Below are 27,128 nucleotides of genomic sequence, written 5' to 3'. Positions count from 1 at the left end.
AGAGCGAGACTCCGTCTCAAAAAAAAAAAAAAAAAAAAAAAAGGCAGAAAGGGAGCTGCTTTCATGAAAACCACACACTTAAAGTCATATGTGAGCATTTTACAGTGCAGGTGTAAAGTGGCGTTTAATCACCACCACACTGCAGCCAGCGTCAGCACCGGCCACTTCCAGGAGCCCTGTGCCGTCCAGCGGCCACTCGCCCCGCCCCTCCCCTCCGCCCCGGGGACCGCCAGTCTGCTTTCAGGCTTTTTGGGGTTTTAACTCAATGTAAGACGGATTTCTCAAAAGCTGGGCTCAACACATCTTCTCCTGTGAAGGCAGAGTGAGGCCACTCACTAAAATAGAATTCAGCAGGTGGTAGATGACTTAAAACGGATTCCTAAAATATTTACTCTTTATGCAGCTACAAGTGTTGAGGATGGTGTGGCATTTAGCTTTTCCCTTTTTTGTTCTTTTTTTTTTTTTAGAAGGTTAAAATTATCTTTTTGTCCCTGTTTTCTGACTCACTCAGTGAACATTCTGACGGGCTTTGTTCTAGAAGCTTTGTGTATCTTTATGACATTTTGATGGACAGAGTACGTGGTAAGTTACTCAGCTAAGTGCAGTGAGCTCGAATTGTGTTATCCTAAGGCTGACACTGCTGATGTCAAAAATGTTTGTTGGTTTCTCGTGGACCGAAGCGTGTGGTAACACAGAGAACGGGAAACGGAGAATAACAAAACAGCAAACACAGATGGGAGATCAGGTGAAAGAAAACACTGCAGAGAATAAAACAACATGGCTCGATCCATGGGTTTATGAAAAGAAGATTCTTCTCACAAATTGAATTTGAACGTGGCTATGAAAGGATATGGTTTGAGGATTTCTCTAGGCAGACTCGGCTGCGTTAGAGGGTTTATCTTTGGAACAGCATTAATTTTAGAGAAAAAAGAGAGACATGAAATTAGATTGGTCGCTGCTCACTGGGCCCAGTGTCCAGACGTTCTGGGCCGTTGCGGAGGGATGGAGAAGAGGCCCCGGGTCAGGTGCAGGGGTTGGACAGGTGCAGCACCACGGCATCGCTGATGCCCTCATCTGGGGTCAGAGGGCCCCAAATCCGGGACCTGAGCAAAGAGGATGCAGGCTGTCTGTAGGGCCAGACCACCTGTGCCTGGAAACGCCAAACGCTTGGGTGCTGGCCCTGGAGACGGGTGGTGGACGAGGATTGGAAGGTGGACACGGGAAGGCAGGGTTCCCACTGGGAGAGGCTGAGTCCACAGGGACAGAGACGCAGAGTCAGGGCTGATGGAGAGCCACAGCGCAGGCTGCCTCTGGGCCTCGCACCTGGGCAAGGCGGACGCATCGGGGAAAGGCCAGAGTGGGCTGAGCTGGCCACTGCAGGACGGGCCAGGCAGCCCCAGGAGGCTCCAGGCACTTCCTGAAGCAGCCTGGCTTGAATGCTTTCTTCCCTGTTGGGACGGGAGAAATTGCTTTTAGCTTTTTCTGTAGGGAACCTCATTGTAATTAGCTTTTACGATGGGCTGAGAACCTGGGACTTGGAGGAAATTCAGCTTTTAGTTCAGGTATTAATCCGGAGATAGCTTGAACATTAGTTGTTTAAATTAGTAGGCTACCTGCCGGGCGCAGTGGCTCACGCCTGTATTCCCGGTACTTTGGGAGGCTGAGGCAGGTGGATCACCTGAGGTCAGGAGTTCGAGACTAGCCTGACCAATATGGTGAAATCTCATCTGTACTAAAAAAAAAAATTATCTGGGCGCGATGGTGGCACTTGTAATCCCAACTACTGGGGAGGCTGAGGCAGGAGAATCACTTGAATCCAGGAGGCGGAGGTTGCAGTGAGTTGAGATCACGCCATGGCACTCCAGCCTGGGTAACAGAGTAAGACTCCATCTCAAAAAATAAAAGAAAGAAAAATTAGTAGGCCACTGAAGCAGAGATCTCAAACTGGTGGGGGTAATCCTGAAAACACAGGACCCATCAGAACGCAGAGGGAATGGTGCTTTGTGGGGGTGGCTGGGAAGAGCTGAGAGACTCGCCACAGAATTGGTGCAGAGCGGTGGCGGGGGAGACGCTATTGAAGGTGAGGGGTGTCCTCACTGTGTGGGGGGGGAGAGGTCACTGAAGGTGAGGGGTTCCCTCACTGTGTGTGTGGGGGGAGAGGCTGTTGAATGTGAGGGGTGTCCTCACTGTGTGGGGGGAGAGGCTGTTGAAGGTGAGGGGTGTCCTCACTGTGTGGGGGGGGAGAGGCTGTTGAAGGTGAGGGGTGTCCTCACTGTGTGTGGGGGGGAGAGGCTGTTGTAGGTGAGGGGTGTCCTCACTGTGTGTGTGGGGGGGGAGAGGCTGTTGAAGGTGAGGGGTGTCCTCACTGTGTGGGGGGGGAGAGGCTGTTGAAGGTGAGGGGTGTCCTCACTGTGTGTGTGGGGGGGGAGAGGCTGTTGAAGGTGAGGGGTGTCCTCACTGTGTGTGGGGGGAGAGGCTGTTGAAGGTGAGGGGTGCCCTCACTGTGTGTGGGGGGGGAGAGGCTGTTGAAGGTGAGGGGTGTCCTCACTGTGTTGGGGGAGAGGCTGTTGAAGGTGAGGGGTGTCCTCACTGTGTGTGGGGGGGAGAGGCTGTTGAAGGTGAGGGGTGTCCTCACTGTGTGTGGGGGGGGAGAGGCTGTTGAAGGTGAGGGGTGCCCTCACTGTGTGGGGGGGGAGAGGCTGTTGAATGTGAGGGGTGTCCTCACTGTGTGGGGGGAGAGGCTGTTGAAGGTGAGGGGTGTCCTCACTGTGTGGGGGGGGAGAGGCTGTTGAAGGTGAGGGGTGTCCTCACTGTGTGTGGGGGGGAGAGGCTGTTGTAGGTGAGGGGTGTCCTCACTGTGTGTGTGGGGGGGGAGAGGCTGTTGAAGGTGAGGGGTGTCCTCACTGTGTGTGGGGGGAGAGGCTGTTGAAGGTGAGGGGTGCCCTCACTGTGTGTGGGGGGGGAGAGGCTGTTGAAGGTGAGGGATTCCCTCACTGTGTTGGGGGAGAGGCTGTTGAAGGTGAGGGGTGTCCTCACTGTGTGTGGGGGGGGGAGAGGCTGTTGAAGGTGAGGGGTGCCCTCACTGTGTGTGTGGGGGGGGAGAGGCTGTTGAAGGTGAGGGGTGTCCTCACTGTGTGGGGGGGGAGAGGCTGTTGAAGGTGAGGGGTGTCCTCACTGTGTGGGGGGGGAGAGGCTGTTGAAGGTGAGGGGTGTCCTCACTGTGTGTGTGTGGGGGGGAGAGGCTGTTGAAGGTGAGGGGTGTCCTCACTGTGTGTGTGGGGGGGAGAGGCTGTTGAAGGTGAGGGGTGTCCTCACTGTGTTGGGGGGGAGAGGCTGTTGAAGGTGAGGGGTGTCCTCACTGTGTGTGGGGGGAGAGGCTGTTGAAGGTGATGGGTGCCCTCACTGTGTGTGTGGGGGGGGAGAGGCTGTTGAAGGTGAGGGGTGTCCTCACTGTGTGTGGGGGGGGGAGAGGCTGTTGAAGGTGAGGGGTGCCCTCACTGTGTGTGTGGGGGGGGAGAGGCTGTTGAAGGTGAGGGGTGTCCTCACTGTGTGTGTGGGGGGGGAGAGGCTGTTGAAGGTGAGGGGTGTCCTCACTGTGTGTGGGGGGAGAGGCTGTTGAAGGTGAGGGGTGCCCTCACTGTGTGTGGGGGGGGAGAGGCTGTTGAAGGTGAGGGATTCCCTCACTGTGTTGGGGGAGAGGCTGTTGAAGGTGAGGGGTGTCCTCACTGTGTGTGGGGGGGAGAGGCTGTTGAAGGTGAGGGGTGTCCTCACTGTGTGTGTGGGGGGAGAGGCTGTTGAAGGTGAGGGGTGTCCTCACTGTGTGTGGGGGGGGGAGAGGCTGTTGAAGGTGAGGGGTGTCCTCACTGTGTGTGGGGGGAGAGGCTGTTGAAGGTGAGGGGTGTCCTCACTGTGTGTGGGGGGGGGAGAGGCTGTTGAAGGTGAGGGGTGCCCTCACTGTGTGTGTGGGGGGGAGAGGCTGTTGAAGGTGAGGGGTGTCCTCACTGTGTTGGGGGGGAGAGGCTGTTGAAGGTGAGGGGTGTCCTCACTGTGTGTGGGGGGAGAGGCTGTTGAAGGTGATGGGTGCCCTCACTGTGTGTGTGGGGGGGGAGAGGCTGTTGAAGGTGAGGGGTGTCCTCACTGTGTGTGTGTGGGGGGAGAGGCTGTTGAAGGTGAGGGGTGCCCTCACTGTGTGTGGGGGGGGAGAGGCTGTTGAAGGTGAGGGGTGTCCTCACTGTGTGTGGGGGGGAGAGGCTGTTGAAGGTGAGGGGTGCCCTCACTGTGTTGGGGGAGAGGCTGTTGAAGGTGAGGGGTGCCCTCACTGTGTGTGGGGGGGGAGAGGCTGTTGAAGGTGAGGGGTGTCCTCACTGTGTGGGGGGGGAGAGGCTGTTGAAGGTGAGGGGTGTCCTCACTGTGTGTGTGGGGGGGAGAGGCTGTTGAAGGTGAGGGGTGCCCTCACTGTGTGTGGGGGGGGAGAGGCTGTTGAAGGTGAGGGGTGTCCTCACTGTGTGGGGGGGGAGAGGCTGTTGAAGGTGAGGGGTGTCCTCACTGTGTGTGTGGGGGGGAGAGGCTGTTGAAGGTGAGGGGTGTCCTCACTGTGTGTGGGGGGGGAGAGGCTGTTGAAGGTGAGGGGTGTCCTCACTGTGTGGGGGGGGAGAGGCTGTTGAAGGTGAGGGGTGTCCTCACTGTGTGTGTGGGGGGGAGAGGCTGTTGAAGGTGAGGGGTGCCCTCACTGTGTGGCGGGGGAGAGGTCACTGAAGGTGAGGGGTGTCCTCACTGTGTGGGGGGGGAGAGGCTGTTGAAGGTGAGGGGTGTCCTCACTGTGTGTGTGGGGGGGAGAGGCTGTTGAAGGTGAGGGGTGTCCTCACTGTGTGTGGGGGGGGGAGAGGCTGTTGAAGGTGAGGGGTGCCCTCACTGTGTGTGTGGGGGGGAGAGGCTGTTGAAGGTGAGGGGTGTCCTCACTGTGTTGGGGGGGAGAGGCTGTTGAAGGTGAGGGGTGTCCTCACTGTGTGTGGGGGGAGAGGCTGTTGAAGGTGATGGGTGCCCTCACTGTGTGTGGGGGGAGAGGCTGTTGAAGGTGAGGGCTGCCCTCACTGTGTGTGGGGGGAGAGGCTGTTGAAGGTGAGGGGTGTCCTCACTGTGTGTGGGGGGGGAGAGGCTGTTGAAGGTGAGGGGTGTCCTCACTGTGTGTGGGGGGGGGAGACGCTGTTGAAGGTGAGGGGTGTCCTCACTGTGTCGGGGGGGAGAGGCTGTTGAAGGTGAGGGGTGTCCTCACTGTGTGTGTGGGGGGGGAGAGGCTGTTGAAGGTGAGGGGTGTTCTCAGTGTGTGTGTGGGGGGGAGAGGCTGTTGAAGGTGAGGGTACCCTCACTGTGTGTGGGGGGAGAGGCTGTTGAAGGTGAGGGCTGCCCTCACTGTGTGTGTGGGGGGGAGAGGCTGTTGAAGGTGAGGGGTGTCCTCACTGTGTGTGGGGGGGGAGAGGCTGTTGAAGGTGAGGGGTGTCCTCACTGTGTGTGGGGGGGAGAGGCTATTGAAGGTGAGGGGTGCCCTCACTGTGTATGTGGGGGGAGAGGCTGTTGAAGGTGAGGGGTGCCCTCACCGTGTGGGACCACAGAGGTTTGGGGAGGAGTTGGAGCCTTTGCTGAGCCGACGTGGACTGCTGGCAGCAGGTGCACAGACTCTGAGGAGCTGCGGCAAGCGTGTCCCATGAGGCGGTCCATTCCCCTTTCGTTGCCGGGGAAACGGAGACCCGGGGAGACAGAGGAAGACGCTGGCGTCGGGACTGGAGTTGATCCCAGGCCCCAGGCTGCAGCATCTGTGCTTTACCAGCCCTGTGGCGTCCTCACCGTCCTGTATCAGGAGACTCAGGGTACCATTTAGGTCATCGCCGTTGCTGCCTCTCCTCCCGGTGAGAAGGATCCACATAGCAGATGGCGGGGGGCACTGTTCTTTAAGGTTTTATCTCCCCACCTGCTGCAAGAGAGCAAACGTTTGTGACTCCCCAAATTCGGGTGTTGAAACCTAACCCCAAATGGTGGTGGTGGTGTTAGAAGATGGGGCTGTTGGAGGTGATTAGGTCACGTGGGGCTTCGTGGATGGGATGAGTGACGCGCCCGAGAGCTCCCTCGCCCCTCCAGCTAGGGGAGGACACGGGGAGAACGCAGCCCTCGTCAGGCACTGGCTCTGCCTGGACCTTGATCTAGACTTGCAGCCTCCGGAACTGTGATGATGTGATGACAGGTTCTGTTGTTTGGGAGCTGCCTCGTTGATGGCATTTTCATTATGGCCACCCCGCTGGCTAAGGTGCTACCCTACCTTGCCCTGCCCGCAGCTCTGAATTATGGGCTAAAGGAAGGGCCATCTATGGGAGCAGAATAGATTCGGGAGGAAGGCCAAGTGCTGCTCTGAAGGAAGCCAGCGCTTGGTGGAGACCGTGTCAGACAGGGGCTGTCATTGTCCTTTCGAAGCTGGTGACTTACCAGGGCAGGTTGCGGGTGTGGGTTGTGCATCCGGGCTGTGCCAATGGGGACTGCCAGCTGAAGAAGTCACTGAGTTCCATTTTGGTCCTGATGGTGAATAATGAAATCATTATCACTGAGTTCGATTTTATTTTAAGTTCTTGTTTATTGTTCGTGAAATTCGGGGATGTGGAGGTCATTGTACTTTGCTTGGGGAAGATGTGAAAAATGCATCCTTTGTAGCTTTTCCCAGTTTGGGGGGGTCAGATGTTCTCTGTCTCTCTCTCCAGTCATTGTGCTTTGTGGGTTTTCTGTCAGATATTTTGGTGCAAACAAAAAAATTGACTCAAAATAGCTTGAGCACAGAGGAATGTATCGCCTCACACCGCTGGCAGGTGGAGGGGCAGGTGTAGCTTCAGGCATGGCTGGATCCTGGTGCCTGAACGATGCCGTCAGGATTATCTCCGTATTGTCCTTTCTCTTCTGCCTACTCCCTGCACACACCCTGGCCCTGCTTTCCTCTGTGTTAGGTTCATTCTTGGGTTTGTTCTTCCCACGTGGCGAGGAAGCTGGCTGGCAGCAACTCCAAACTATACGAACGTTGCCTCTGATGCCAGAGTGGGGCAGGCGACAAGGAGGCCCCTCCCAAGTTCAGTCCGTCATTCCCCAAGTGTTTTTAGGTTATTGCTTTTTCTTTTCTTTTTTTTTTTTTTAAGACGGAGTCTCGCTCTGCCGCCCAGGCTGGAGTGCGGTGGCGTGATCTCGGCTCACTGCAAGCTCCGCCTCCCAGGTTCCCGCCATTCTCCTGCCTCGGCCTCCGAAGTGGCTGGGATTACAGGTGCCGCCACCTCGCCCGGCTAATTTTTTGTATTTTTTAGTAGAGACGGGGTTTCACCGTGTTAGCCAGGATGGTCTCGATCACCTGACCTCGTGATCCGCCCGCCTCGGCCTCCCAAAGTGCTGGGATTACAGGCTTGAGCCACTGCGCCCAGTCTTTTCTTTTGAGACGGAGTTTCACTCTTTTTTGCCCAGGCTGGAGTGTAATGGCACAATCTCGGCTCACTGCAACCTCTGCCTCCCAGGCTCAAGTGACTCTCCTGCCTCAACCTCCTGAATAGCTGGGATTACAGGCGTTCGCCACCACACCCAGCTAATTTTGTATTTTTAGTAGAGTTGGGCTTTGACCATGTTGGCCAGGCTGGTCTCAAACTTCTGACCTCAGGTGATCTGCCCGCCTCGGCCTCCCATAGTGCCGGGATGACAGGCACAAGCCACCGCGCCCGGCCAGGTTGTTGCTTTTTCTAGTTTGTCCAGTGTTGATAGTCACAAAATAAGAAAGATCTTGGACATTGGAAACAATAATTTCAAAAAAGGGATAAAAGTTAAAATTGAGATGACTTCCCAGAATGCTGAGAGAGAGAGGGAGATGCAAAATCCAGCAAGAAAGGCAGGAAACAGGCTCAGGAGGCCCAGTATCTGATTAATCACATCCCAGAAGGAGAGAACAAATTATCCAAGAAAGTTCCCCCAAATTGAGATTTGTGTCTCCAGATTGAAAGGCCCAGGGAGTGGTCAGCCTGGCCACGAAGATCCCTACGGCAAGGCCCGCAAAGCGTGCGATTTCAGAGAAGCCCCTCCATGCCCACCAGGAGGAAAACCAGGTTGCATTCAGAGGGTCAAGAATGAGTCTGATGGCTGATCTCAAAAGGAACTCTGGAATGATGTTTAAGGGAAAAGCTCTTCTCCCTCAACTGCATGCCTGTCCAAACACGAGGAAGAGTGAGGGCAGCCTGAAGACGCTTTCAGACGTGCACAGTCTCAGACACCACCTTCTTCCCTGCAACCTTCTCAGGAATTGAAGAGGAGTAAGCTAAGAGAGGGAAGGATGGAATCCAGCAGTAAGGGAGTGGGGGCCCCAGGGCAACCATCCTCCCAGTCCAGATGGGAGCAGGACAGAAGGTCTGGAAAGATCCCCCAAACAAAGCGAAATTGTTGAATGTTTGCAAGTGCCGAGAGCAGATTAGGTAACTGGGGAAAATTATAGTGATTAATTAATTCGTAATAAATGCAGAGAAACTGAGCAAATAAACATGAGGCAATTTTTTTTTTTTTTTTTTGAGACCGGAGTCTCACTCCATCCCCCAGGCTGGGGTGCAGTGGCGCGATCTCAGCTCACTGCAACCGCCGCCTGCCAGGTTCAAGCAATTCTTCTGCCTCAGCCTCCCAAGTAGCTGGGACTACAGGCGCCCACCACCACGCCTGGCTAATTTTTGTATTTTTTTAGTAGAGATGAGGTTTCACCATGTTGGCCAGGCTGGTCTCGAACTCCTGACCTCAGATGATCCACCTGCCTCGGCCTCCCAAAGTGCCGGGATTACAGGCATGAGCCACCGCACCCGGCACAATGAAGCAGTTTTTAACTCCAGTAAAAACAAAAATTCGTATGTGAAGGAAAAATGAACGTTGTATACCATATGATGGTTCAGCTGTGGATGGCGTCTACCTGGTGTCATTTTCTGTTGCTATAACAGAATTCCACAAACCGGGTAATTTATAAAGAAAATAAATGCGTTTCTTACAGTTTTGGAGGCTGGGAAGTCCAAGGTTGAGGGGCTGCGTCTGGGGAGGGCCTCCTGCTGCGTCATAACCTGGCAGAGGGCATCGCGTGAGCCGGTCAGCTCAGGTGTCTTCCTCTCCGTGTAACGCCACCAGTCCTATCATCAGGGCCCCGCACTGCCCACCCTACCTAGTCCTAATTACTTCACAAAGGCCCACCTCCAGTCAACACAGGAACGGGGGTTTATGTTTCTAACGTGAAATTTAGGGGACACATTCAAAGCACAGCACCTGGTTATGATGATGTAGAATTGAATTTCCATCGAGTTTTAAAAGCAACAAAACTATACAGGGAGTGTGTGAGTGTGTGTTAGAGTTACGGGGTGAGGTGTGTCTGAGAACGGGGAGTGTGTGTGTGTTAGAGTTACGGGGTGAGGTGTGATAGTACAGGGAGTGTGTGTTTGTGTGTTAGAGTTATGGGGTGAGGTGTGTCTGAGAACGGGGAGTGTGTGTGTGTTAGAGTTATGGGGTGAGGTGTGTCTGAGAACGGGGAGTGTGTGTGTGTTAGAGTTACGGGGTGAGGTGTGTTAGTACAGGGAGTGTGTGTTTGTGTGTTAGAGTTACGGGGTGAGGTGTGTCTGAGAACGGGGAGTGTGTGTGTGTTAGAGTTACGGGGTGAGGTGTGTCTGAGAACGGGGAGTGTGTGTGTGTTAGAGTTACAGGGGTGAGATGTGTCAGTGAGTACAGGGAGCGTGTGAGTGTGTGTTAGAGTTACGGGGTGAGGTGTGTCTGAGAACGGGGAGTGTGTGTGTGTTAGAGTTACAGGGGTGGGTGTGTCAGTGAGTACAGGGAGCGTGTGGAGTGTGAGTGTTAGAGTTACAGGGGTGGGGTGTGTTAGTACAGGGAGTGTATGTGTGTGTTAGAGTTACAGGGGTGGGTGTGTCAGAACAGGGAGTGTGTGTTAGTTACAGGGGTGAGGTGTGTCAGTGAGTACAGGGAGCGTGTGAGTGTGTTTTAGAGTTACAGGGGTGGGGTGTGTTAGTACAGGGAGTGTGTGTGTGTGTTAGAGTTACAGGGGTGGGGTGTGTCAGTGAGAACAGGGAGTGTGTGTTAGTTACAGGGGTGAGGTGTGTCAGTGAGTACAGGGAGCATGTGAGTGTGTTTTAGAGTTACAGGGGTGGGGTGTGTTAGTACAGGGAGTGTGTGTGTGTGTTAGAGTTACAGGGGTGGGGTGTGTCAGTGAATACAGGGAGCGTGTGAGTGTGTTAGAGTTACAGGGGTGGGTGTGTCAGTGAGAACAGGGAGTATGTGGAGTGTGTGTGTTAAGAGTTACAGGGGTGGGTGTGTCAGTGTCAGAGAGCTACGTGTTCACCTTCTATAGTGGAAAGTCAATGGATGCCTTACGGTGAACTGTCAGGAAGTAGAAACGTAAGCATGTTGTTTATAAATTTGGAGATGCATAGCAAAAGAAATTATTTTAAAGGATTAAAATGGGGAGGGGGACACAGGGATTGGGGTGGGCCAGGGCCCGCATCGTGGATAGTGACAGCCCTTGAGACTGAGCATCCATGACTCTGAAAACAAAAAACAAAGATGTTTTTGAAACTCATAGGGTGCTTAAAAAGACCATCAGGAAGCCAGGCACAGTGTCTCACGCCTGTAATCCCAGCACTTTGGGAGGCCGAGGTGGGCAGATTACAAGGTCGGGAGTTCAAGACCAACCTGGCCAATATGGTAAAACTGTCTCTACTAAAAATTAAAAAAATGAGCCAGGTGTGGTGGTGCCTGCCTACAATCCCAGCTACTCGGGAGGCTGAGACGGGAGAATCACGTGAACCCGGGAGGCGGAGGTTGCTGTGAGGTGAGATCGTGCCACTGCACTCCAGCCTGGGCAACAGAGCAAGATTCCATCTCAAAAAAAAAAAAAAAAGAAAAAGAAAAAGAAAAGAAAAGACCATCAGGAATTCTCTTACATTTCTGAACACATTTTAAAGTTTTCTGGCCCTCAGCTGGGCACAGTGGCTCACACCTACAATCCTAGCACTTTGGGAGGCCAAGGCAAGTGGATCACCTGAGGTTGCGAGTTTGAGACCAGCCTGGCCAACATGGTGAAACCCCGTCTCTACTAAAAATACAGAAATTAGCTGGGCGTGGTGGTGCACACCTGTAATCCCAGCTACATGGGAGGCTGAGGCACGAGGATTGCTTGAACCACGAGAATTGCTTGAGGCGGAGGTTGCAGTGAGCCGAGATCATGTTCCCGCACTCCAGCCTGGGCGACAGAGCGAGACTCTGTCTCCAAAAAAAAGAAAAAAAAAAATTGTTTGGCCCTCAAGGACAGGACGAGAGGATACTTTCTAAGTCAGAGGACCCAGCCAAGCCCAGGCAGTGGATTAGTCTCTGGAAGGACAAAAATGGGCCTCTCAGCCTGTGGGGGTGAGTGTCCCTTCTGTCTGGAGACAGACATATCAAGGCCGGAGTTATCTCCATATTCAAAAACAGATTCCCAAGTGTATTCATTCATTGCCTCGCGCCTGCCCAGGGAAAATAAGTATTTCGAAAATTCACTTTGAGGTTGCTATTATGGATCAAATATGTGTGTTCTTTTCAAATTTATTGTGTGTGTTTCACGCTCTGTGTGTTCAGTGCTGATGGCTGCAGGACGTGGTACATGGTGGTGCCCTTCCCGAGAGCCTAGCAGGGTTTGAAAGGACTGTGAAGAGAGTTGGGCGTCACTCAAAGCATCATTTCGCAGGGCCTGAAGCTCCCGTGCTGGGGCTGGTAGAACCATCCAGTTGGAAGGCTCCAGAAAAGTGTGTTTGTCTCCTTTCACATTTTTTTTTTAAGAGACAGAGTCTCCCTGTGTCACCCAGACTGGAGCACAGTGGCACGATCATAGTTCACTGCAGCCTCCAACTCCCGGGTTCGAGAGATCCTCCCACCTCAGCCTCCTGAGTAACTGGCACAACAGGTGTGCACCACCATGATTGACTAATTTTTTTGTTTTATTTTAAATTTTTGAGACGGAGTTTTTCATTCTTGTTGCCCAGGGTTGAGTGCAATGGTGCGATCTTGGCTCACTGCGAGCTCCGCCTCACGGATTCAAGAAATTCTGCCTCAGCCTCCTGAGTAGCTGAGATTACAGGCATGTACCACCACGCCTGGCTAATTTTGTATATTTAGTAGAGACAAGGTGTCTCCATGTTGGTCAGGCTGATCTCGAACTCCTCACCTCAGGTGATCCACCCGCCTCGGCCCCTCAAAGTGCTGGGATTACAGACATGAGCCACCGCACCCAGGCCCTAATTTTTTAATTTTTTATAGAGATGAGGTCTCACCATGTTGCCCAGGCTGGTCTCGAATTCCTGGGCTCAAGCGATCGTCCCACCTTGACCTCCCAAAGAACTGGGATTACAGGCATGAGCCACCGTGCTGAGTATTTTCCTTTCTATTAAAGAATTATTTCCTCGATACTCACTTGGTCACTTGGGAAAACTGTAGCAGTGCTGTTTTGGTCTGAGAGCAACGGAGGCTATGCCCCGTCCCCCACAGTGGTGAAGTCAAGCTCCCGGTGCTAAGATGCTGAGGGTAGCAGTGGCCCATCTAGAGTGGCTGCTGCCAAGATGCTGGCTGCAGCGGGGAGGCGTGGCTGGGCCTCCTGTTCCACAGAGCAGGTAGGAGCCCTCCCCGGGTGCCACGGCCCCTGCCGTGGGGCAGCTCCAGACGCGGGCATCTCTGTGCTCTGGGAAGGCCACCCCTGTCCCCTGCAGGCTTAGAAGTGCCTGCTCCTGGCCGGGTGCAGTGGTTCACGCCTGTAATCCCAGCACTTTGGGAGGCCGAGACGGGCGGATCACAAGGTCAGGAGATCAAGACCATCCTGGCTAACACAGTGAAACCCCGTCTCTATCAAAAATACAAAAAATTGCCCAGGCGAGGTGGCGGGCGCCTGTAGTCCCAGCTACTCGGGAGGTTGAGGTAGGAGAATGGCGTGAACCCGGGAGGCGGAGCTTGCAGTGAGCCGAGATCCGGCCACTGCACTCCAGCCTGGGCGACAGAGCGAGACTCCGTCTCAAAAAAAAAAAAAAAAAAAACAAGAAGTGCCTGCTCCAAATGCCTGGCCTCTTGGGTCCGAGCCCAGGTGCTACTTCAGACCATGCAGGTGGGTCCACACTTGGGGCAGCACTGACACGCCAGCCCCCTTGGGACTTTGGGCGACGTTGAACACGGGAGGGAAGCTGAGGGGCTGCTGAGGGTGGCTCGGTGCTGAGGGCTGCTGAGGGTGGCTCGGTGCTGGCCTGCAGGCGCCCCTTGGCATGAACAAGCTGGGTGCCATGAACAGCAGCGGGAGGCAAGACAGGCTCCTGGGTGGAAGGGGGCAGGTCCCTGGTGAAGCCACAGCTTCAAGGAGGCCTGGGGCCCAGGCTGCCAGTCCTGCGGACTGGAAGGGGAACTCGTGGTGCTTTTACCATCAGAGGGGGACGTGCATGCTGGTTGGTGTGGGCTGCCTGTGGACCAGTCAGCACGCGCTTCCCCACCCTGAAGACCGTAAAAACCCCAGACTCAGCTACAGCAGCACGGACAGCGGGATGACCAGCTGCGGAGAGCTACCCTCTCTGCTGAGAACGGAACGCTTGTCAGGACGACCTGCCCTCAGAGGAGCCACCCACTCCAGGCCTCCTCTCTGCTGAGAACTGCAGAGACGATGGGACGCCCTGCCTGCAGAGAGAAGCCGGCCACTGTGGGTCTCCCCTGAGCTGTTCCAACACTCCGTAAAGCTCCTCCTCGTCTCGCTCACCCTCCCCTTGTCTGCGTACCTCATTCTTCCTGGACGCAGGACAAGAATGCAGCAGCCACAGAGGTTTCCAGCCAGAAGAGCAATATCCCAAAGGTGCCATAACAGTGCCCCGTCAGTGCCCGTGCCAAGGAGAGAGAGACAGAAGGGGCCCTCAGTGTGCCCACTGGGCTCGGTGGCAAACGTTTGGCCAGCCCAGGAAAGCCTCATACTGGGTGGTTCAGAGGCCTGCTTGGCTGCTTTGAGCCTCATCACCGGGCAGGTGGCGCCTGCAGAGCAGGTGGCGCCTGCAGAGCAGGTGCCTTGGGCGTTCTCAGTGCTGCTGCATCTTTTGCCCTCTGAATCACTCTCCTCAGATGGGTGGAGTTTGCTCTGGTGTTGCTTGGTCTAATCTACCTGGTGGTGATGGGCAGTCTCTGTGGATGGAGAGTGCAGTTTAGCAGGAGACAGAGGAGCATGTGGGAAGCCTGGACTCCATGTCACCGGGGCTCTGGTGGGGCACCGTAGGAAGAGCGTCTGGAGTCCAGGAAGGGGACGGGGCCCGGAGGAGGAAGCAGAGGGCAGGGGACAGGCTGGACACAGCAGCTGGGGGAGGGAGGGTGCTTGGGATCCCATGGAAGGCGCTGCACAGGTGTGCTCAGATCAGGCAGGTATGCCATGCACGTGCTCACGGCTGCATCAGTGGAAAGCAGAGGACAGAGGCCCAGAGGTTCTGCAACGCCCAGGCCTGCCCGAAGACTGGGCGACCAGCTGTCTGAGCCGGGTGGGAGGCCACCGGCGGCACCACCACTGCACACCTCGCTCTGCCCGACAGGACACCAGGAGCGCGGCACACTGCCTCCTGGGACGCAGGGGGCTTGTGGCCAAGTCCAAGGGTTCTAGATCCTTCCAGGGGGCAGACGCCGCTTGAGAACCGTGGCCTCGGCAGCCTGGCAGTTTTAGAGGAGCCTGTTTCTGAGCACTCACTGGCTGCATCGCGGGCTTCTCTGGCAGGAGAGCTGCAGAGGCCGGGTGCTCCGCGACCGTCCCCAGGGCCAGGTCTGGCGCAAGCCTTGGCGCTGCTTCTCCGCTCGGCCTCCCGGCAGCGCTCTTCCCTTAGAATTCTGAGTCCCTATTCAGCCTCAGCTGTCGACTCACTGAACGTCTGGTCACACCGAGAGCGAGGCCAGGGCTTGTCTCTTCTAGGTTTAGTGCGTTGAGAGATACTCTCAGGTGAATCCTATACATGAAATCAAGCAAATTGCACGAACGCTCGTCACATCTTCTTTTTTTTTTTTTGAGACGGAGTCTCGCTGTGTCTCCCAGGCTGGAGTGCAGTGGCATGATCTCGGCTCACTGCAAGCTCTGCCTCCCTGGTTCACGCCATTCTCCCGCCTCAGCCTCCCAAGTAGCTGAGACTACAGGCGCCCGCCACCACGCCCGGCTAGTTTTTTTGTATTTTTAGTAAAGACAGGGTTTCACCATGTTAGCCAGGATAGTCTCGATCTCCTGACCTCGTGATCCGCCTGCCTCGGCCTCCCAAAGTGCTGGGATTACAGGCTTGAGCCACCGCGCCCGGCCGTCACATCTTCTTACTACGCAGTTTGGGTTCCCGTGATTATCGGTGTCACTGTACTTAGTTTTAGGAAGGCAGTGCTCCGACCCGGCGTTCTCCAGCCCCTGAACTCAAAGCTTCTCTTTCCACATTCTCAGTGACAGACCTGGCACTCATCCAGACGCTCTAGAAGTGAACGCAGGAGATGCTTCCCGAAGAAGCAGAACATTGGTGTCTGGGGGGATGGGGAGACATATTTTTCCCTTTTAAAAATATTTATTGGCCATGCGCAGTGGCTCACGCCTGTAATCCCAGCACTCTTTGGGAGGCTAAAGTGGGAGGATCACTTGAGTTCAGGAGGTTGACCAGCCTGGGCAACACAGCAATACCCTGTCAATTATCCAGGTGTGGTGGTGTGCCTGTGAACCCAGGAGGTAAAGGCTGCAGTAAGCTGTGATCGCACTACTGTACTCCAGCCTGGGTGACAGAGAGAGACCCTGTCTCAAAAAAAGATTTTTGTAATTGTAGTTTCTTTTTTGAGACAGAGTCTCGCTCTGTCACCCAGGCTGGAGTGCAGTGGCACAATCTCAGTTCACTGCAACCTCCATCTTCCGGGTTCAAGCAATTCTGCCTCAGCCTCCCAAGTAGCCGGGATTACAGGTGCCCGCCACCACACCTGGCTAATTTTTGAATTTTTAGTAGAGATGGGGTTTCACCGTGTTGGCCAGGCTGGTCTCGAACTCCTGACCTCAAGTGATCTACCTGCCTCCGCCTCCCAAAATATTAGGATTACAGGCATGAGCCACTGTGCCCAGCCTTTAATTGTAGCTTTTTTATTTTAGAAGAAACGTTCCAGGCATGGTGGCTCATCCCTGTAATGCTAGCACTTTGGGAGGCTGAGCCAGGCGGATTGTGTGAACTCAGGAGTTCGAGACCAGCCTGGGCAACATAGCGAAACCCTGTCTCTACAAAAAAATACAAAAGTTATCTGGCCATAGTGGCACACACCCGTAGTCCCAGCTACTCAGGAGGCTGAGGTGGAAGGATCACTTGAGCCTGAGCTGTGGAGGCTGCAGTCAGCCGTGATCGCGCCACTGCACTCCAGCCTGGGCGACAGAGAGAAACGCTGTCTCAAAAAAAAAAAAAAAAAAAAAAAAAAAAAGAAGAAACGCATTCTTTTTTTTTTTAACTTGAAAAAAGAGAATGTTGACAGAAGGTTCCAGCCTACCTGTAATCTGCACCCCAGAGGTTACTGGGACGGGCGTGCAGTCCCGTGTCCCGTGTCCCTGCACACGCATGGTCCACGCGCACACTCACACCGCTGAGACCGCGCACGCGTGGTCCACGCGCACACTCAGACCGAGACCGCACACGCGTGGTCCACGCGCACACACTGCTGAGGCTGCGCACGCGTGGTCCACGCGCGCACTCACACCGCTGACAGCGGGCGCCCCACGCAGGGTCACGTCTGTTTTTCCTGTACTTTCCTAGTGTGATACTGGCGAACGCAGTCTGTGTCTGCAGACCCCCTGCCATAGCCCCTCTCCCTTGGAAACAGGGCTGAGTCGGAGCTCTCCTGCCTGCAGGCTTGGGGAGGCGGTGGGAGGGAAGGACCAGCCCAGACCGGGGCACACCCAGCGGCTACAGCCCTGCAGCCAACCCACCGGCCTCCAGGTCACATGTGGGCTCTGCAGCGCCCATGTGGGAGCCCCCGGCGAGAAGGCGATGTGAGCCTGACCCCCACAGAAGCCCCCGCGGCTGAGGACAGGAGGGGCCCGGCTGCAGGAGGCCGGGGCTGCAGGAGGCCGGGGCTGTGGGTGCAGGCAGGGCCTGGGTGAGCCTGGGCAGACACGGGGGGTGGGTCCAATCCGCCTGCCCTGGTAAACCTGGAAGTTGCGCTTACGAGAAAGCCTTTTCTTCCCCGAAAGTGAGTCCCGACTTCCGGCGTCCTGTTAGTGGCAGCCTCAGGCCTAAGCCATCTCTAACCCTCCCACAGGCATCGACTACAAGACGACCACAATCCTGCTGGACGGGCGGCGGGTGAAGCTGCAGCTCTGGTGAGTCTGGAGGAGGTGCAAGCGCCCCGCACCCCCAGGGAGTGACCCCCCTGGTTGACCCAGCGCCCCGGGGAGCGCCCTCCCCCCACCACCATCGGCACAGCCCGGGGAGCACCCCCAGCCCCAGCTGCACCAGGCCTTCTCTGAAGGAGGCAGTGGTCTGGTTGTCTGGGCCCCCGTCATCCAGGGTAGGGGACCGCAGGACGGACATAGCGCTGTGACTGGGAATGGGCTTTTGGGGTCAGAACCTGTGGCCTGGTGTCTGTGGGAAGATGCCAAGAGGGGACCAGTGCAGCGTGGTTGAGCAGCCCGGGGTTCCTGGGTCCCCCACGCCTAGCTCAGCGACGCCACTGAGCACCCAGCAGGGAACTTGGAGCGTTCTGGTGCCAGCGGGACTGGTTTGACCTGTGGGTGGAGGAGCCAGAGTGGGGAGGGGAGGACTCACTGGCCAGCCTGGGGCCGCTGGCTCTGCTCTCTCAGCTGTGAGAACCCCAGCTCCTCCCTCCCCTTGGGGCCGGCCCGGGGCACCTCTCCCTCTACCAGCTCCTGGCTTCGGATGGGGGAGCTCCTGCGGTTCCAGCTCTGTGGGGTGGTGGGGACTGGGGGGCTCCTGCGGTTCCATCTGTGTGGGGCAGTGGGGATGGGGGACTCCTGCGGTGCCTCATCCTGGGGCTGCCTCCCTCCTGGGCGTCCCTCCTGCACTGCTGCCAGCCCTGGGTGACCCTCGCCCGAGCCTCCTGGCCCTTCCTGCCTGCTGGGCCACCCCCGAGCCGCGTGCGCCTCCAGCAGCTGGGACCCCCTTCTCTTACCTGTCCCCCTCCTACTCCTGCCCCGTCCAGTAGTGGCCAGTCCCGGGAGCCTCTCTCCACAGTGTCCCCGAGCGCCCCGGCCGTTCCTGCTGCACAGCTTCAGGCCTCCCACCCAGTCTGCCCTCAGGTCCCCGCTCCCCGGGCCCTCGCTGGGCTGGCACTGGAGTTGCCGTCAGCCTCCGTCCTGCTCCCCACCCTCTGCCAGCTGCGCCTTTGCTGCCCTCTCCCGGCCCTGAGCCCTGCATGTCCAGGACCTTGTTCCCAACTCTCCTCTCCCTCTCCAAAACCATCCTTCTTGAGGGGCCAAGGCCATCCGAAGGCCGCACTCTGCCCCATGCCTGCCCCCGAGCTCAGTGCCTTCCTGAAGATCTGCTTGGCATCAGGGCTGGCACATGCCCTCTCCCAGCTCCACCCCGGGTCTGGCTGCTCATCTTAGCGAAAGCCTCCCTGACCGCCGCTGCCCAGCGGGCCGAAGAGTCACCCTCAACACTTTTCTCTCTCTCACCTCAGGAGTGAGATCCCGGGGACTTCGGCCAAGCTCAGAATCACCCCAGGCCCCAGCAGGACCCTGAGGCCACTCGTGTGTGGTGCCAGCACCTGCTCTGTCCACACTGTCCTCTGAGCAAGGTCACACTCCCACCGCAGACCCCGGAGTGTGGTCCTTCCTGATGCCCACAGCTGGGTCTTCTGCCTGCCCCCAGCTACCCTCACCTCCCTGCCTGCACCCACTGGGGCTGGGGTTGGGCTCTGCTCTGCTCCTTCAGGGAGGCGGCGGCGCAGGAGGCCGGCACGTTGTCCCAGCTGAGGGGGGAGTGCTCCCACTTCCCGATGGGGCTCTCTGACGGCACGTGCTGGCCCTTCGGCCTCCCTGCGAAGCTGGCAGATCGATCTGGCCCGCTGCCTCCTCAACCATAAGCTTTTGGGCAGCTCCCACCGTGTGCAAAGCCTGAGCACCTTAGGTCCTGCTGAGGCTTGAATTCTAGATCAATTTGCTTCTCAGGAAATGAGGCACTCACTCCTAGGCTTTGACAATGGCCAGTGTCTCTGGTCCCCTCTGGAGCCCCAGGCCCTTCTCTCTGTTGCTGAGGGTGGTCACCGACCACAGGTGCATGTAACAAAAATAGCAAAACCATGCCGCGTCCCACCGCTCATCTGTGAGGCTGTGTCTTGTGTGTGGGGCCAGCCCCCAGCCCACTGGGGAGTCTCCCATTGATGTAGGTATGTTAATTGCATGTGCAGACTCCGGGAAACAGTGCTGGCTGTCCCAAGGCTGCCTCCTCTGGGAACTGATCCCTGGGGAGCACCCTTTCCACCCTCATTGCTTACTTTTTTTTTTTTTTTGAGATGGAGTCTTGCTCTGTCGCCCAGGCTGGAGTGCAGTGGCGCGATCTCAGCTCACTGCAACCTCTGCCTCCCGGGTTCAGACAATTCTCCTGCCTCAGCCTTCTGAGTAGCTGGGACTACAGGAGCACACCACCATATCCAGCTAATTTTTGTATTTTAGTAGAGATAGGGTTTCACTGTGTCGGCCAGGCCGGTCTCCAACTCCTGACCTTGGGTGATCAGCCCGCCTCGGCCTCCCAGAACGCTGGGATTACTGGCATGAGCCACCAAGCCTGGCCTTTCATTGTTTGTTGGAGCTCCGTTGTCTTTGTGGGTCCTAGTACCTGCTGTGTGTGCCGTCATCTGAGAACTCAAGCCTGCCTTCAGCTTACTCCAGGCAGTTCCCTGTATTCCTCCCCTTTTGGGGGCACATTGGAAGGGCTGACTCCATGTGAGTTCTTACAGTTGAACTGGAAGAGCAGGAATCCCACTGGCCTCTCTCCCCCAGTGTAGACCCACACTCCTTACTGCATAGCTTTATCTCCAGATTCAACAAGTTTTTTAAAGCCTACCTTGAATGTATTTAAATATCTGAGAATTATGTTAAAACCCATCACTCTTTTTTCTAGTTTGACTTTTTAAATGACAGAGAAGAGCATGAGCCTGGATCCCCGGGAACATGGGACAGTTTCGTTGGGGTCTCGCGCTGGCAGCGTGGTGGCCAGCTGACTGGCATGCTGACTGGCGGGTGTGCGGTGCACTTGCTGTGTCTCTGAAGTTCCAGAACCTGTTGTCAGGAAGAAGCACTTGATTTCTTTTTAATGGTCTCCAACATCTTTTCCAGGGATACTTCGGGCCAGGGAAGATTTTGTACCATATTCCGCTCGTACTCTCGGGGTGCACAGGTAACACAGCATCCCGAGCTGGGAGATCAAACTGACTTTGAATGATAACGTTTACAATGTTTAACTTACCATCCGTTAATGGATAACTGGAGGATAAGGTGGTTACGCTTATGTATAAATTGGTACCAAGAATCTAAATACATAGAGTGATTGGTTGTTTGAGAGACTTCATCGGCATTAGGGAGTAAGCATTTATGGGAGTGTGTGTGCAGGTGTCTGCACTGTGTGTGCGTCTGTGCATGAGTGTGTGTGTGTCTGCACGTGTGTGCAGGTGCCTGCACTGTGTGTGCGTCTGTGCATGAGTGTGTGTGTGTGTCTGCACAACGTGTGTGCAGGTATGTGCACTGTGTGTGCGTCTGTGCATGAGTGTGTGTGTGTGTCTGCACGTGTGTGCAGGTATGTGCACTGTGTGTGCTTCTGTGCATGAGTGTGTGTGTCTGCACGTGTGTGCAGGTGTCTGCACTGTGTGTGCGTCTGTGCATGAGTGTGTGTGTCTGCACGTGTGTGCAGGTGCCTGCACTGTGTGTGCGTCTGTGCATGAGTGTGTGTGTGTGTGTCTGCACGTGTGTGCAGGTGCCTGCACTGTGTGTGCGTCTGTGCATGAGTGTGTGTGTGTGTGTCTGCACGTGTGTGCAGGTGCCTGCACTGTGTGTGCGTCTGTGCATGAGTGTGTGTGTGTCTGCACGTGTGTGCAGGTGCCTGCACTGTGTGTGCGTCTGTGCATGAGTGTGTGTGTGTCTGCACGTGTGTGCAGGTGCCTGCACTGTGTGTGCGTCTGTGCATGAGTGTGTGTGTCTGCACGTGTGTGCAGGTGCCTGCACTGTGTGTGCGTCTGTGCATGAGTGCCTGCCTGTGTGTGTAATGTGTGTGCTTGCCTCTATATGTGCATGCCTCTGCACACATGAACTGCGTGTGTGTGCACTGTGCGTGCGTCTGTGCATGAGTGCCTGTGTGTGAGCTGTATGTGTATATGTGTGCCTGCCCGTACATGTGCACACGCGTGCACACGTGAACTGCATGTGTATGTGCATGTGTATGCGTGCGATCCATCCAGGTGAGTGGGCCGCACTCCTCGAGAGGTGGCGATTACCGTGGTGCCCCGTGTCCTGTGTCCCTGGAGTGGCTCGTGGGTGTGAGTGCTAGTCCCCAGCTCACTGTGACATTTGAGGGTTTATCACTGAGCTTATGAAATATCGTTGGAAATGATCATTCGGGTGATAAATCAAAATTATGTACTTTGTGTTAAAAGAAGGAAATGATTGAGTTAGTTGTATGTCTTTGCGTGCATGGCCGCAGCTGTGCCTGCATCTGTGTTCTGTGTGCTGAGCCTGTGACCTCTCCCCCAGGGTGTGATCCTGGTCTATGACATTGCGAACCGCTGGTCTTTCGACGGCATTGATCGGTGGATTAAGGAGATCGATGAGGTACGTTGTAGAAACGCCATTGCCCAAGATCCCTGTGCGCTTGGGAGGATGTCAGGCCAGGAATTAGGGCCGGGCCCTCCAGGGCTCATGGGTACACATGGATCATGGGCCAGGACACTGGATGGGGTTCCAGCAGCAAGGAGGGTGCCTCACCTCGGCACAGCACTGGATGGGGCTAGGCTCATGAGTGTAGCTACAGAGAGTCACCAAAGCTCAGGAAGCTGGTCCAGGCAAAACGAGCCTCCATGGCGTGCCTCGGCATGGGGTCAGGCCCCACAGTTTGGCCTGCTTCACTCCCTGCTGTGGTCGGGCTGGGTTGACCAGCAGTGGCGGGGGCTTGTGCCTGCTGGCACGCAGACCAGCCCACCTGGCAGCGGCGACATGGCGTGGTCAGCGCCAAGCCCACTGTGTGTCCTGGGGCTGCCGTAAGTAACGACCACAAGCCGGGGTCCCAAACGACAGAAATGCGTTCGCTCACGGTTCTGGAGGCCAGAGCCCCAAACCAAGGTGTCGGGAGGGCTGCTTCCCTACAGCCGCCGCTCCGAGCTCTCGGCAGTGCCAGCAACCCTGGGCCCCCCGGCTTGTGGCTGCACCGCTCCAGTCTCTGCCTTTGCATCACACGGCCTCCGAGTGTCCGTGTCTTCTCTTCTTCCAAGGACACCAGTCATTAGATGAGGGCCCTAATCCAGCGGGGCCGCCCCGTAACTATTTACGTCTGCAAAGACTGTCTTTCCAAACGAGGTCCCATGCTGAGGTTCTGGGTGGACATGAACTCGTGGGGGGTTCTTCACACCAGAGCACCCACTTTGCAACGACAGCAAAATCTCACTCAAGTAACCCATGCTCCTCGCCTTTCTCCTGCCCGCTAGCATGCCCCCGGAGTCCCTAAGATCCTGGTGGGGAACCGCCTGCACCTGGCGTTCAAGCGGCAGGTCCCCACGGAGCAGGCCCAGGCCTACGCCGAACGCCTGGGCGTGACCTTCTTTGAGGTCAGCCCTCTGTGCAATTTCAACATCACGGAGTCGTTCACGGAGCTGGCCAGGATCGTGCTGCTGCGGCATGGGATGGACCGGCTCTGGCGGCCAAGCAAGGGTAGGCCCCGGGGCTATTCTGGGGCCCCCCTCTGCCCTCAGACGCCGAGGTGGTTCGGTGGCCCCCTGGATAAGTGTCTGCCTCCCGGGACCCGCCTCAGGGCCACTGTGTCTGTTCTCAGAGCAAGACATTTGAGAGAAGTAATCACTACAGCTTTGTCGGAAAGCTCATGAGGGAGCTCTGGGATCTGTACGTGGGCAGAGGGGATGTGGTGGCAGGGCTTGCTGCATGTACAAGCCAGGGCCATGGGTGTACGAGCCTCGGGAAGGCAGGAGAACAGGTGTGGGCACCACCCCCATGGCCAGCCCAGGCAGGGACATCCACTAAGCAGGGTTTACCTTTTTCTCTCCCAAGTGCTGAGCCTGCAAGACCTGTGCTGCCGGGCGGTTGTGTCCTGCACGCCGGTGCACCTGGTGGACAAGCTCCCGCTCCCCATTGCCTTAAGAAGCCACCTCAAGTCCTTCTCAATGGCCAACGGCCTGAATGCCAGGATGATGCACGGCCGTTCCTACTCCCTCACCACCAGCTCCACCCACAAAAGGAGCAGCCTCCGCAAAGTGAAGCTTGTCCGCCCACCCCAGAGCCCACCCAAAAACTGCACCAGAAACAGCTGCAAAATTTCTTAAGGCAGGCACTAAAAGAACCACGGTGGAATCTCTCCCAGAGAAACTCGGTGTTACCCCTGGCAGCTGGCGGATGCATCTCAGATTCCGGTTTCTCTCGGCAAACGCTGCTTGCGAATGTGTGCGATGCCTTCCGTGTGATGGAAACACACTACACTGTCGGACTTCGAATTTCTATGTGGATGTGCATGAAGCTCTTGTTTTCGATGTGTGTTTATAAAGGGAAAATTAGTACTCTGCTCAACTCTTGGTAACATGAAATTCTGAATGTTACTTTATCATGATTGCACTGCAACTTTTTCCTTAAAATAACTGCTTTTGTAAGAATGGTGATATTGGAGTGATTAGCGTAAATTGAAGGGAATTTGAGAAGCAACGGTAGTGGGATGATTTAGAGTCATCGATATCACGAGAGGGGTCTTTTTGTAAACCTCCTTTTTAATGTCAAAGCACCAATTTATAAAACGCTGCAGATGTAGAGGTTATGTGCAACGGATCTGTCCAGTTTGTGTATGAAATGGATTTGATAAAGTTTTTGCTAGTTATTTACTACATTTTGGGATTAATAAGTGATTTATATGCATATTTTTCTGTAAATCTACATTTTTTGTACAAGATATTCTACAAGTTATGAAGCTAAGGGAAGAAAATGCCAAAGATACCTCTAGTTACGTTGAACGACGCAGTTTCAACAGGCCAAGGAAGACCTGCTTCAGTAAAAGGAATGAAGTGAAAACACTTATTTAAGAAAATGTTTCTCAACAATAAAATGTATAGTCGTTTCTCTCTTGGTAGAGTTGGTGGCCGGTTCTTTAGAATTTTGTATTTATTTATTTATTTATTTATTTATTTATTTATTTTCGAGACAGAGTTTCGCTCTTGTTGCCCAGGCTGGAGTGCAATGGCATGATCTCGGCTCACCGCAACCTCTGCCTCCCAGGTTCAAGTGATTCTCCTGCCTCAGACTCCTGAGCAGCTGGGATTACAGGGGTGTGCTACCACGCCCGGCTAATTTTTGTATTTTTAGTAGAGATGAGGTTTCACCATGTTGGTCAGGCTGGTCTTGAACTCCTGACCTCAGGTGATCTGCCCGCCTCGGCCTCCCACAGTGCTGGGATTACAGGCGTGAGCCACCGCGTCCGGCCAGATTCTGTGTATTTATTACAGCCCTTTACTTCACTGCGCCACTGCCTGGTATAGACATCACATATCGGAGCTAAGAAACGACACTGGCAACAAGGCTGAATCCTTGAACTGTTGTCGCCTGTTGAGAAAGGATTCCTTTTCCAGAACAGAAGTGCAGAGGAGAGAGGGAAGAGTTCAAAGCTGACACCCAGGCGTGTGCCTGTCTGATAAACCGGAGCTGTGCTCCTGAGCCTTGGTGAGGAGCCCCCAGGGGCTGTCCGGGATTCCCCACGGAGATGCAGCCCCTATCTCCGACTGCATGCCTCAGAGCAGGGCAGAGACCTCCAGGGCCAGCTTCTTCCCTGGTCATGCTGTTGGACATTTGTCAGTGGCTGGGAGTTGCAAATGAGGGATTAAACCAAAAAAATGAAGTGAGAAAATGCCTGATGTTCCTAGTTCCTGCTGCTGGTCTGTAGATTCTGAGAAACTTAAGGGACCGGGACGGGCGCGGTGGCTCACAGCTGTAATCCCGGCACTCTAGGAGGCCAAGGCCGCCAAATCAGAGGTCAGGAGCTCAAGACCAGCCAACGTGATGAAATCCCGTCTCCAATAAAATTACAAAAATGGGCTTGGCATGGTGGCGCACGCCTGTAATCCCAACTACTCAGGAGGCTGAGGCAGGAGAATCACTTGAACCTAGGAGGCAGGGGTTGCAGTGAGCTGAGATCGCACCACTGCGCTCCAGTCTGGGTGACAAGCGATGCTCCGTCTCAGGAAAAAAAAAAAAAAAGCAATGTAAGGGACCCTAGAATCAGGGGCAACGCCTCTATTCAGAGATGGTGGAACTGAGGCCCAGAGAGAAGAGAGCAGCACTGGTCCCTGCGGGTGGAGCCGGGCTTGGAGGTGTCTGGCCAACTGGGTATGGCAGCTACGGGGACAAAGTCTGTGGGGAGGCAGGGTCGTGGTCTGTGGACAGAAGGTGAACCCTGAGGGGACAGTGCCTGGGGAGGGGAGGTGGCCAGCCTCGTGCAGACACACTGCGAGGACCTCTTCATCCTTCTCTCTGCTGTGCCACAGGTGGGGGTGAGGCCGACCTCCCAGCTGCAAACACAAGGACACTGAGATGCAAGGAAAGGAGAACCCACACTGAAGAAACTCATGTTGCAGGGGCCTCTTCTCCCTCAGTTCCCGGCTCGGTGATGGTGGAGGGTAAGAAGACGGATCCTCCCGCTGCAACATCAAACCAGGCCAAACGCGTATTTTTCTCTTCCTTCCCTTTTCTTGTTTTGTAATTGACAGCTCCTCAGGAGTACCAGTAGTGTCCTAGAAGGAATAAAATAAAGTTTCCCAAGGCTTTGTGACCCAGAGCCCTTCGCAGGTGTTCACGGAACACACAGGCCGCCCGGAGGCCTTGGCCCTCCAGGCAACCACCACCAGAAGCCCCCAGAAGCGGGACAGGCAGAAGGAGCCTCCCCGAGATCTCCCAGGGGGAGCACAGCCCTGCCAAAGTATTGGTTTCGGACAGAAGGAGCCTCCCCGAGATCTCCCAGGGGGAGCACAGCCTTGCCAAAGTATTGGTTTCGGACTTCTGGCTTCCAGAGCTACGGGAAAATAAATATTTGTTATTTAAGCCACCAGGTCTGTGGCGATTTGTTATGACAGCCTCAGGAAACTCCTGCAACAAGGAAGTGAGTTACGCTCACGGCAGAAAGTGCTACAGCAAACCAAGGCAGAACAAAACCAGACAAAGCCTGATACAGACTGGACTAAGTAGAAGACTGCGTGTTCGGGTGGTGAATATACAAAAAACATAAATATAAATTAAACCTTAGAGAAGCTTTGTCATGTTCTCCCGCAGCCCTCACTGCTGGCGCGATCTGTCCACACGATCCGTCCGTGGTGTAAACACCAGTTCCAGATGCTGTCCCAGGTGCTTGTGACCCTCTTTCCAAACATCAAGATTCAAAATGTATTATCCACAATGATGACTCAGTTGCCCTCTGAAAATTACTCCAGTAGAGAAGGTTCGTAGCTTGCAATTTTGATGAGGAATTTAGCCAAAATAGTGAATCTAGAAAAAAAAAAAGTCAATGACAGGCTTGATGATATTTGTTTTGACAGAGACAGACACGCTAGGTCTGCCCTTTGCTGGAGAACAGCTTCGTCAGATGTGGATTTTACAAGCAAAATGGAAGCTGCTTGTATTAGGGGGAGGTGAAGGTTTTGTTTCACCTGGGGGAGGCTGGAGGTTGGTGAGACGTCACTGTCACGGGGGCGGGACACACTTCTGTCCCGGCCTGGAGGGTGGGGCAGTGCGGGGACGTGGGGGCTGGAGGGAGCAGGAGATTCCTAGTCCGTGTACGCCGCCGTAACAAAACACCTGAGACTGGGGAATGTATAAATAATAGACATTTGTTTCTCACTTCTGAGGCTGG

The 27,128-nt window shown here is 55.3% G+C and overlaps 1 protein-coding gene and 1 long non-coding RNA gene across 3 annotated transcripts in view; one reads left to right on the top strand and one right to left on the bottom strand.

Moving 5' to 3' along the window:
- Window positions 1–26,533, top strand: part of RAB40B (RAB40B, member RAS oncogene family) — a 42,127-nt gene extending 15,594 nt beyond the window's left edge. The window contains exons 2-6 of one of the 2 annotated variants that reach the window (XM_065532183.1): window positions 17,332–17,392; window positions 20,369–20,429; window positions 21,776–21,853; window positions 22,723–22,945; window positions 25,771–26,533. In XM_065532183.1, coding sequence (XP_065388255.1) covers window positions 17,332–17,392; window positions 20,369–20,429; window positions 21,776–21,853; window positions 22,723–22,945; window positions 25,771–25,985 — 638 coding nt within the window. In that variant the 3' untranslated portion in view covers window positions 25,986–26,533. Of the gene's footprint in view, window positions 1–17,331; window positions 17,393–20,368; window positions 20,430–21,775; window positions 21,854–22,722; window positions 22,946–23,299; window positions 24,363–25,770 lie in introns of those variants that run through there. The other variant, XM_005585347.4, reaches the window with a different exon arrangement.
- LOC141408875 (uncharacterized) lies at window positions 25,366–26,765 on the bottom strand. The gene is made up of 2 exons (XR_012426385.1): window positions 26,521–26,765; window positions 25,366–26,016 (listed from the first exon to the last, which is right to left on the bottom strand). It is a non-coding gene; the product is annotated as an uncharacterized lncRNA (long non-coding RNA).
- Window positions 26,766–27,128: the final 363 nt, after the last annotated feature.

The sequence above is a fragment of the Macaca fascicularis genome, chromosome 16 (genome assembly GCF_037993035.2).
Source record: "Macaca fascicularis isolate 582-1 chromosome 16, T2T-MFA8v1.1".
Lineage (NCBI taxonomy): Eukaryota > Metazoa > Chordata > Mammalia > Primates > Cercopithecidae > Macaca > Macaca fascicularis.
Note: the sequence above shows the minus strand (reverse complement) of the source record. Positions and strands in the feature narration are given on the sequence as shown.